Source organism: Geotrypetes seraphini, chromosome 1, assembly GCF_902459505.1.
Source record: "Geotrypetes seraphini chromosome 1, aGeoSer1.1, whole genome shotgun sequence".
Lineage (NCBI taxonomy): Eukaryota > Metazoa > Chordata > Amphibia > Gymnophiona > Dermophiidae > Geotrypetes > Geotrypetes seraphini.
In genome coordinates, this window is record NC_047084.1 from 462,913,446 (window position 1) to 462,925,777 (window position 12,332).

Sequence of the window (12,332 nt, forward strand, 5' to 3'; positions counted from 1 at the left end):
CTTTTCACTGTTTTTCAGCATTATATCTGCTTAATTTCTCTTCTCCCTGTTTCTTACTTAAAAAAACCAAAACAAACCCCCCCCCCCACAAAAATAATATAATCACTTTTTTACTTCTGTTCTCTGGATTTCCTCTTTTTCTGCATAGTTTGGTTCACTATACAGCATGTAGATCTTGTGGTTCATCTGACCAACATCTTTTGTGTGTTCCTTTTAGGCAATTATTCATTGATGTACACAGAAATTCTTCATTTTCAGTAATGGCACCATTCTCTGGAACTTTCTTCCCATTTACCTTCGTGAAGAAAAATAGTTTATTACATTTAAAGCCCAATTAAAGGCATTTTACTTCTCTCAAGAATTTACTTTATTTATTTATTTAGATTTTTATCCCGTCCTCCCAGTAGCTCAGAAAGGTTCCTCCTTTTTCCTTTTCCCTAATTTCCAATTGGAAATTTTATTGTAATTTATCCTTATTGTTCTTCTCTTTTTGTTCTATTTTATTTCCCCATTTTATATTCATTGTAAACTGCTTAGATTTTAACTTTGGTTTTATATTTGTGGTATATTAAATAAATTGAACTTGAACCCAAAGCAGCATACCAGAGACAGGAAACAACCATCTACATCTCAACTTCCTGCTCTTAAATCTACTCCTAGTTTTTGACCATCTGCCAGTAGGTGGGTGGCTAACATCCTTCCAGCATGGCAGGCTATCACGACGGACCAAAGGGTCCTATGCATAGTTTCCCAGGGATACTTACTCAATTTCCTTCCCAATTCCTTACCCTCCCAACCTCCACCTCCTTCCACAGTTCCATACCATCACTTTCCACAACTTGCAGCAGAAGTCTCCCTTATTCTTCACAACAATGCCATTGAGGAGGTTTCTCATACTCAGGCGGACCAGGGATTCTACTCCAGGTTCTTCCTCATCCCCAAGAAGACGCAAGGTCTCCATCCCATTCTCGACCTCAGACCATTCAATGTCTACCTTAAGAAGGAAAAGTTCCGAATGATTTCTTTTCCGGCAATTCTACCGATGCTGAAGCAATACGATGGGTTAGCCGCCGTGGACCTCAAGGATGCGTATACTCACATTCCAATTCATCCTTCTCGCTGGCATTTCCTTCGCTTCACATTTCTAAGTCAGCATTTTCATTATAAGGTACTGCCCTTTGGCCTTTCATCAGCACCAAGGGTTTTCACAAAGTGCCTGACTGTAGTAGCAGTGCACCTGCAAAAACACCACCACATGGTTTTTCCTTACCTAGATGACTGACTCCTAGTAGCTCATTCCAAAGACCAGTTACCTCTCACCATTTCAACCACGGTCCTGACTCTACAGTTTTTGGGATTTATCATCAACTATCAAAAGTCCAAGCTGGTTCCAACTCATTGTAGCTCTTCTGGACGGCGATGCAGCAAAGGCCTATCTTCCTCGAGACAGACATCAGTCCATCATCATTCTGGCAGATCACTTCAGATGCCTTACCAGCCCGTACCATTCTATGCCTATTGGGTCACATGGCAGCCTTGATAGCTCTGGTGCCAAATGCAAGACTTCACATCAGACCATTACAATGGTACCTAAAGTTACACTGGAATCAATGCAACCATTCTCTTGCCAAGTTAATTCCACTTCCTGCAAAGATTCAGGCTTCCCTTCTTTGGTTGATTCACTCTGCATCCCTACAGGAGGGCTCTCCCTTTCAACCTCCATCTCTTCTTCTCACAATAATGACAGATGCTTCCAATCATGGCTGGTGAGCACATCTCGACCAATTGCGAACTCAGGGGCAATGGTCAATAAGCGAGTGGTCTCTGCACATCAACCACTTGGAACTGCATGCAGTGTATTATGGTCTTCAAGCTTTTTGCCCTTGGATTTGCAACAAGTGCATTCTCATTCAAACAGGCAATCAAGTATAGATGTTCTATGTCAACAAATAGGGAGGTTCGGGATCTCTTCCTCTCTGCAGAGAAGCCTATCATTTGTGAACCTATACACTGGCACTACGGGTTTATCTACAAGCGGTATATATTCCAGGCGAACACAATATCCTCGCAGACACTCTGAGTAGGAAACTTGACCCTCATGAGTGGTCTCTCCATCCCATATTTCATCACTGGGGAACTCCCACAGTAGATCTCTTCACTTCCCAAGAGAATGCCAAATGCAAGTTTTGCTCCCTTCAGCCAACTCCTCAAGCCATGGCAAGGGATGCTTTTTCCATTCATTGGGGGCAAAACCTACTCTATGCCTTCCCACTGTTTCCTCTCATCTCCAAGGTACTTCAGAAGGTCTCAAGGGACACAGCTCACATCATACTCATTGCTCCTATTGGCCCAGGCAAATCTGGTATCCACTCCTGCTGGACCTTCTAGATGCTCCCCCAATTCCACTGGGAGACCATCCATCTTTTCTATCTCAGCAAAATGGGCAGTTACTTCATCCCAATCTCTGCAGTCTTAGTTTGACAGCCTGAAAATTGAAAGTTCAAACCTAACACATTTGCCACTTTCTCAACCAGTGAAGTTGGTCCTTCTAGCAGCAAGACGCCTGTCCACTAGGAAGTCCTATCAATCAAAATGGAAATGCTTTTCTATCTGGTCACATGATCACCAGCAGAATCCTCTTCTTTGTTCCATTGACTACATTTTATCATATCTTCTACTTCTTCCAAATTTTGGGCTCAAATCAAATTCAGTCTGATTTCATCTTGCGGCTATCTTGGCCTTCCATACTTTAGTTGATAGTAAACCAGTATTGCATCATCCACTCATTTCTTGTTTTATCAGAGGGCATAATAATCTTAGGCCTCCAATACGAGACCCTCCTCCAGCATGGGACCTGAATTTGGTATTAGATTTTTTTAATACAAGACCCAGAGCTCATGGAAGATACTCCAGATTGGCTGTGGTTGGAATGGCGGCTCATGTTCCCTTTACGCTTATGTCATGTTCTCAGTATTAAGATGCCTAGAGTATATAAAGAGAATAGAATATTAATAAATACATGGAAAATATTACGCTTTGTTAGTAATTTAACACCTATACCAATTCATAAGTCAATAAATCAAACAATCTGGATAAACTCCAAGATTCGAATTGGCGGATTTAAAGTTGTTTGGAAGCATTGGATTATTGCAGGTATATGGATTTTAGATGATGTCATTTCAAATGGTAAACTGCTTGATTTTTCACAGTTGCAACATAAATATGGCCTTAATAAATCACAAAGTTTTAGATGGTTGCAGCTGAAGCAGGCTATTCAGGAGGGGTTCCCTGAATGGAAAATCTTAATAATCAGTATAGCTTGGAATTCTTGTGCTTTCAGGCGGACTTCCTGGGACACCAGGCCGCACAGTGGTATAAATTGATATTTGGATACATGAATAAAAAAAAAACAAAGATGGGTCTTAGAGACATTTGGAGCATTGAGATTAAGCATCAAATTAATGTGTCTCAGTGGCCACGAATTTGGTCTTGGAGAATGAGATGTACAGTGTCCGCATCTATGAGACAAACTTGGTTCTTTATGTTGCATAGAGCATTTTGGACTCCAGTTCGATTACAAAAGTTAGATAGCTCTAAATCTAATAGATGCTGGCACTGTAATCTTGAAGCAGGGACTCTAGATCATTTATTATTCTATTGTCCCTTTATTATGGCTTTTTGGAAATCAATTTGGCCCCAAATTAATTGTTTTTTGGAGAATAATGTGGCATTTTCCTATGATACGATTTTATTTAGTATGTCAATGAGAATAAAGAGCCAAATTTCATCAAAGAATAATAAACTTTTAATGATAATGACAGGAGTCGCCATACAACAGATCACAAGTAATTGGAAAAATTGGAACAGACTTAATTATAATTTCTGATGGAATTCGATATGTCATATTTACACAATGGAGAGAACAATAGCTGTGCAAAAAGGGAATTTTAATAAATTTAATGAGATATAGTGGCCATTGACAAAATATTGCAATGAATAGACACCATTTTATATTATAAGTACAATTTAAAATAGAAGGAATGGGAGGGGGGAATTTGAATTTATAAAGTGATTACATCACTATGAAAGATTATTGATGTGATATATTTGATTGAATGTAAGACTGAAAGGGAGGGGGGATAGGATATAATTTGTATCTATTAGTTTCATAAATGATAGAATTTTAATGATGTATTTACTGACGAATGTTTAATATATATGTATTTGTTATAAGATGAAAAATGAATAAAGAATTAAAAAAAATAAAATAATGCAAGATCCATTTGAGCCACTGGGATCTGCTTCGCTTTCTTTACTTACATGGAAAACACTTTTTGTCACAGCTTTAACTTCAGCCAGAAGAGTGTGTGAACTTCAAGCACTGGTCACATATTATCCTTATCTTCAATTTGTTCCTAATAGAGTACAATTATGAACTCAACCCAAATTTCTTCCTAATGTTATGACAGACTTTCAACTCAACCAAACTATAACTTTGCCATCGTTTTTTTCCTCCTCTGCATTCCTCTACAGCAGAGCAAACTCAGCAGAGCAAATTCTCCATACATTAGACTACAGAAGGGCATTGATTTTCTACCACAAGGCAACTGCTACTTTATGACAGACAAACTAGCTCTTCATTTCCTATAATTCAGCTACCCAAGGAAAACCAGCATTGAAAAGAGCTCTCTCATCTTGAATAGCACATTGTATTAAATTTTGCTACACAAAAGCACAAATTCAACCACCTGGTACAATTGGAGCTCATATAGTACAAGCTACAGCTTCTTTAATAGCAAATGTAAAATCCGTTCCAATACAAGATATTTACAAGGCTGCAACTTGGTCCTCTGTGCATACTTTTACAAAGCACTATTGCTTGGATCAGAGTTTGGCACAGGATGTTCGATTTGGTCAGTTGGTTTTACAAAACCTGTTTGCACTGTGATATTTTTTTCCACCTCCCATCTATTTTTTTCACCTTCAAGTGTGCCTGCATATCCCCTGCTTGTCTCCAGAGAAAGCAAAGTTTCTTACCTGTAACAGGTGTTCTCCATAGACAGCAGGGTGATGCAGCTACACTTGACCGCCATCCATCCCCTTGGCTCAAATTCTTTTATTGCTAGAGACAAAACTGACAGGCTGAGGAGAAGGCCTGTAAGTGTAGGGACTCCTGCACATGCCCAGTAAGCTCAAAAGCTTACCTAGCTAGGGGAGAGCACCAACAATCAGCCTCAGTCAGAGGATTTCACCTTCAAGTGTGACTGTATTCCCCTGCTGTCTACAGAGAACACCTGTTACAGGTAAGCAACTTTGCTTTATCTGAGGACAGCAGACAGATATTCTTACAACCCTCCCACCTCACCTAGTTGCCGTCTTATTTTTGTTACTGAACTGATGATCCCACGAGCCAAAATAGGGTGGGAAGATACCAGCACGTGTACAGTGTGGGTGGTTTTAAAGTGACAGTACACTTTTTAACTGTCCTTGCCGGGTTCCATGGATGACATCACCCACCTATGAGAATATCTGATGTCTTCAGATAACACCTGCTACAGGTGAGTAACTATGCTATCTCTGCACTTGCTTTCCCTGTTTATTCTGAAATTCCAACCTGCAATGGGAGAAACAAGGTCTGGAAAGCTTATGATCATCATTGTTTTTAGCCCAGCATTATTATGTTTGTCCAGGAAAAGTTATCATAGCCTGATTTGAACCACTGATAGGGGTTACAGAATTACATATGTGGTGTCCGTCTTCAGTTGTGCATCTTGGTCTCTATTTCACCACATAGGAAGCAGCAGATTTACCAAGACTGTAAGCAGAAGCTAGAGGATTTGATGTCCATGGCGCAGGAGGAAAAGCTGAAACAAAGGAAGCAGAGGTACTGCAGGACTTGTTATGCAGAGCTTCTTTGGTTAATTTTGTGTCAGACTTTCTTGAAGAATACCAGTGTGAACAGTTTATACCCTTTCTTTGATAATATGGATATTTGTAATTGCCATTTGTAGGTTATATATAAAACTGAACTGTAACCAGAGTTTATTAAAAGGTGAATGATATACATTAAAAAAATATAAATTAGTAGAAGTTAGAGTAAAATGGCTGTGTTTGCAGCCTTGATATTCTCTACAAGCCAAGAAATGTCTCACTCTGCTAGTCCATCTACAGCAGGGGTAGGCAAGTCCAATCCTCGAGAGCCACAGGTAGGTCAGGTTTTCAGGATATCAACAATTTTTTAAAAAATTTTATTATTTATATACCACTTATATCCTTTTTTTTTTCCAATTCTTTATTCATTTTTTCATCTTACATCAAGTGTACAATATTACATCAATTGAATAATATACATCACTTGAAAATTTTTCTATTATCATCTTAAATATATAAATTAACCCTCCCCACCCACCTTTCCACAAATATTGTAATCAAAAATATCATGCATGTGTTATATTCATAAATATTGATTAAACCTATAATATAATTATATATCACCCCCTCCCATTATTATAATTATACTTTCAGTGTAAAAAGGTGTCTAATCATTACAATATGCTATCAATGGCCCCCAAATCTTTTTAAAATTATTATAATTCCCTTTTTGCATGGTAATTGTTCTTTCCATTTTGTATATGTGGCACAACGAATTCCACCAGAAGGTGTAATTAAGTCTAGTGTAATTTTTCCAATTTCTAGTGATATGTTGAATGGCGACTCCTGTCATTATCAATAAAAGTTTATTATTGCTTGATGAAATTTGACTTTTTATTCTCATTGATGTCCCAAATAGAATTGTGCAAACTATATAGTTGAAAAAAGTCTATAAAGATGGGAAAGTAGAATTCAACACATAATACAAGGCCTGGTCACTGCTAAGACCTCCTGGTAATTTTCCCAGCGTGGTATTGAATGCAATTGACCCTCAGAAATGCCACCAGCCACTCAAATATGTTTCATAGTGGTTGGATTTATATATTATATCCTCACCGGGCCATTTTTGTTTTGTTTTTAAATTTGTGAATATCTCAGTTTTTCATAAAGTGCAACAGTGCCAAAGTAAAACTTATTGTAGATAAGAGCTAATACTTAGCTTAGCTATACTGGTCCATTCTAAGGGATACTATTGCCAACATGTTTCACCCAACACGGGTTTCATCAGGGCTGTGATCCCTAGAATACTAAAAGACATTTAGAAACTGTATTAAACTCTAATATTCTTACAAATACTTAAAAAGCATTCACCTCTGAATAACTAAAGTATTTACCTCGATTAGAATGTGTTTCCCACGACGCGACCACTCTATAGGTTTTAAAATGGCGACGGTGTGGTTCAACTGCTGTTTAAATACCCTCCCACCGGGGAGCCAGAACCGCCCCCAAACCGGGTCAGCAGAGACCATGCTGACGTCAGCAAGTGGGCAGGGCGGCTGGCCGGAGGCGGGGCAAAGGATTTCATAATTTCAAAACCCCATACCGGGATCTTACAAAAATCTTTAAGCACTCCCTCCTTTCTGTATTAATATTAAAATTGAAAATGAAGGGGAAGAAAGCATAATCAGGCAAGACCTCATATAAGCGTTTGCCATTCCAGTTCCAAATTAAGGCCCCAAGGGGTAACTGTATTGAGACGGTATATCCACCTCTGCTCAAGGAAGTTCAGCTTAGCCTCAAGATTACCCTTTATCCCTTACACAGTAAGTTTATCAATTATTCGCCACCTAATCTGATCTACCCTGTGTTTCATATCTAACCAATGTTGGACCAGAGGGGCTGACAGGGATTCCGTGGTGATATGTGATTTATGCTCATTTAGATGCAAATGAACCGGTCGCTTAGTGCGACCTACATATACCAAAGGACAGGGGCACACTATTATATAAATCACCCAATCAGATTTGCAGTTGGTATCTTGTCTAGCCTGAATAACTCTACCTGTTTGGGGATCCTGCCAGCGGCCACCCTCGATAGTGTTAGGGCACCACTGGCAGTGGGAGCACCTAACATGAACCCCGGCCTTATTATTTGAAGTGTTAGATCTTTCCAAAAACTGTCCAATAGTTCTCCCCCTGGTATATGCTATCATAGGGGGCTCTTCCTGGCCCCTTAAAGTATGAAGAATGGGCCAATGTGATCTAATAGAGCCCACCACCGCCTTAGTGACATCCGAATAAGGGAGGATACATACCAGTCTGGAGGAATTAACATCAGAATGATGAATTCCCTGTCTCTCCTATAACAACAGGTCACGGTTAGCAAACCGCGCTCGTAAATAAGCCTGTCTTATGGATTTTTTGGAATAACCCCTCGACAGAAAACGTTCTTTCATCTCTCTAGCCGCCTTTTTAAATTCACCCAAGTCAGAACAGATTCTCCTAGCCCTCAAGAACTGGCTCACTGGAAGGCTGAACTTCAACCTGTAAGGGTGAAAGCTAGAGAAATGTAATAAAGTGTTGCGGGTCACTGGCTTCCTAAACAAATTAGTATTGAATTGGTTGCCTACCCTGGAAACTAGAATGTCAAGAAATTCAATTTGTGTAGCACTGTATGTAACAGTGAATTGCAAGTTTTGATTTATGGTATTCAACCAACAAATGAACATTTGAAGGTCTGCAGCTGTGCCATTCCAGAGTAGGAATATGTCGTCTAGGAAGCGTTTCCAGTATATGATGTTAGCAGAGTACTGGATAGAAGGATATACTGCTTCTTCCTCAAACCTACCTACATATAGGGTGGACACCGAGGGGGCTAACGTGGCTCCCATGGCCACCCCTTGAACCTGTTTATAGTGGGTGCCCTCGTATACAAAAAAGTTATCCTTAATCACCCATCTAGCTAGCTCTAACAAAAAATCTGTAGTGATCCTACACTAGCAGCTAGGGTGTCTCTAATGATATCCAGGGCACCCTGTTGAGGAATTTTCGTATATAAGGATACAACATCCAAAGTGACCATAAAACAGTTGGGTAAGTCCGAAATTTCACTGAGGGACCGCAAAAAGTGAGAAGAATCTTTTAAGTAAGAATGTACTTGAGTAGCATCCTGTTTCAAAAATATATCTAAAAACTTAGACAAAGATTCAAGAAGGCTGTTTCTAGTATTCACTATGGGTCTCCCCGGGGGAGCTCTTAAATCCTTGTGAATCTTCGGAACAAATTGAATCTTAGGAGTCTTAGGAAATTTTTCCAATAGAAACTTATATTCACTTTTGGTAAGTTGACCTTCCTCATATGTAGCAGTAAAGAAGTTAAATATATCCCTCATCAATGTCTCCCCAGGATTAAAAGGACATTGGCGGTATGAAGTAGCATCACCTAACTGGCGACTAGCTTCCATTCTGTATTTAACACGATCTTGGACCACCAAAGCCCCTCCCTTGTCCGCTTTCTTTATGATAATGTCATCCCTACCTGCTACTTCTTTCAGTGCCTTGTAATGTACATATGTGAGATTGTATTTTTGGCTCTTGAAGTCATAGCTTTTTTCAAGGGATGTGATGTCAAATAATACTAAATATCGAAAAATAGAGACCGCCGGATCCATGGGGGGGAGGAGTCCAAGAAGACTTGGCCCTACAGATAGAAAGATCTCATACTTCATTAATATCTTCGTCAATCCCCTGCTGCTGGAAAAAGATTTTGATTTGCAGCTTTCGTATAAATTTATGAAACGCAATTTTCAATCTAAAGAAATCCGGACTCTCCTGGAGGACGAATCACAGACCAAGTTGGAGTTCCTCCTCTTGATGAGTTGACAGTTGAATTGAGGAGATATTGATTATTGATAACTGAAGAATCCATTTGGGTCTTGTCGTTGGTCCCGACCCTCCTTTGGATGCACCTCGACCCTTGATTCTGGTCCGTACGTTTTTTGGTTGCGGGTGCTGGTCCCCTGAGCTCCTCGAGAGAGAACTATCTGTGGACTCTCCACTCGTAACCTCTGACGCATCCGATGTCGCTCCAAAGGCTACTTTTTTCTTTATGGGAGTGGTAGGGTTCTTCTTATGCCAGGAATACACCCTCCCCATCTGGTAGTCCCGCTCATCCCTTTTCCACTTCTTTATCTTAGTCTGTTTAATAGTCTCCCGAGTGTTGTTAAGCAATTCAACCATTTCCTGTTTTTTCTTCTCATATTCATCTGTGGGATATTTAAGTTGTATCTCCTGCTGTATCTCCACAGGCTTCACTTTGAGATCCTGTTGAATTTCAGTGGTGGTGTCCACCAATAGGATCATCAAATCCCTGGAACATCTGTTAAGAATTGCAGTCCACTTATCCATAAACACTTTATTTGATGACATGACCTTAGGTTCCTTCACAATCCGCAATCCACGAGGAATCATTGCTTTCTTCAAATATTGAATTATAGTGCTGCTATGTAACTCTGCTCTAATAAGGCGTTTCTGAATAGTCTCCCATTCAGTCCATGAGGTCTCACCTGGGGATTCATCCCCATCATCTAGGAGTGCAGGTCTAGACAGGATGGATTTAAACTGTGCTGTTTAAATACCCTCCCACCGGGGAGCCAGAACCGCCCCCAAACCGGGTCAGCAGAGACCATGCTGACGTCAGCAGAGACCATGCTGACATCAGCAAGTAGGCGGGGCGGCTGCCCGGAGGCGGGGGCAAAGGATTTCATAATTTCAAAACCCCATACCGGGATCTTACAAAAATCTTTAAGCACTCCCTCCTTTCTGTATTAATATTAAAATTGAAAATGAAGGGGAAGAAAGCATAATCAGGCAAGACCTCATATAAGCGTTTGCCATTCCAGTTCCAGATTAAGGCCCCAAGGGGTAACTGTATTGATACGGTATATCCACCTCTGCTCAAGGAAGTTCAGCTTAGCCTCAAGATTACCCTCTATCCCTTGCACAATAAGTTTATCAATTATTCGCCACCTAATCTGATCTACCCTGTGTTTCATATCTAACTAATGTTGGACCAGAGGGGCTGACAGGGATTCCATGGTGATTGTATCATATGATAGAGTTACATGGTTTTCTAATAAACAATTGACTTGAGACCAAATTGATTTCCAAAAGGCCATGATACAGGGACAAAAATATATTAAATGATCTAGAGTCCCTGCTTCCAGATTACAATGGACTTATTAGACTTAGAGCTATCCAACTTTTGTAATCTAACTGGGGTCCAAAATGCTCTATGTAACAAAAAGAACCAAGTTTGTCTCATAGATGCAGACACTATACATCTCATTCTCCAAGACCAAATTCGTGGCCATTGAGATGCAGAAATTTGATGCTTAATCTCAATGCTCCAAATGTCTCTAAGACCTGTCTTTGGTTCTTAATTCATATATCCAGATATCAATTTATACCACTGTGCGGCCTGGTGTCCCAAGAAATCTGCCTGAAAGCATAAGAATTCCAGACTATATTGATTGTTAAGAATTTTCCATTCAGGGAACCCTTCCTGAATAGCCTGCTTCAACTGCAACCATTTAAAGTTTTGTGATTTGTTTAGACCATATTTATGTTGCAGCAGTGAAAAATCAAGCAGTTTACCATTTAAAATAACATCACCTAAAGTCCGTATACCTGCAATAATCCAGTGCTTCCATAGGATTTTAAAACCGCCAATTTGAATCTTGGAGTTTAGCCATAAAGATTGATTTGTTAATTTGTGTATTGGATTTGGAGTTAAATTGCTGACATAATGCAATGTTTTCCATGTGTCCATCAATATTCTGTTCTCTTTATATTTCCTAGGCATCTTAACACTGAGAACATGAGATAAGTTTATAGGAAACATGTGTCGCCATTCCAAATACAACCAATCTGGGATATTTTCCATGAGGTCTGGGAGGACCCAATACATAACCTGGCGTAAAATATAGGCTTGATGATACCTATAAAAGTTTGGAAAATTTACCCCACCCTCCGCAATTGATTTTTGCAAAGATACTAAGGCAATTATAGGCATTTTACCGAGCCAAACAAATTTTGTAAGAATACCATTTAACTTTTTATAAAATGACCCCTGAAAAAAACTGGTATCATACTCATTTGATAACAAACCACAGGCAATATCATCATTTTAATAGTTTGAACTTTCCCCCACCAAGAAAGATGTAAAGGATTCCATTGCTCACACATTTTGTTACTTTTTTTAATTAAAAAATTTCATTCTCTTTCATTGTGTCTTCTAGTGTATTTTTAATTCTAATATCTAAATATTTTAAACCATCTTCTTTCCATACAAATGAGAATGAATCAAATAAGCTTTTGGTACAATGTACATTAAGAGGAAGAATTTCTGACTTGCTCCAATTTATCTTATATCCTGAAAATTTTCCAAATTTCTCTATCAACT

At 39.3% G+C, this 12,332-nt stretch overlaps 1 protein-coding gene across 3 annotated transcripts in view; it reads left to right on the top strand.

Moving 5' to 3' along the window:
- Window positions 1-12,332, top strand: part of LOC117349688 (synaptonemal complex central element protein 1-like) — a 160,075-nt gene that overhangs the window by 79,512 nt on the left and 68,231 nt on the right. For all 3 annotated transcript variants that reach the window (XM_033923291.1, XM_033923298.1, XM_033923283.1), the window contains exon 7: window positions 5,795-5,884. In XM_033923291.1, the coding sequence (XP_033779182.1) occupies window positions 5,795-5,884 (90 nt within the window). The remainder of the gene's footprint in view (window positions 1-5,794; window positions 5,885-12,332) is intronic.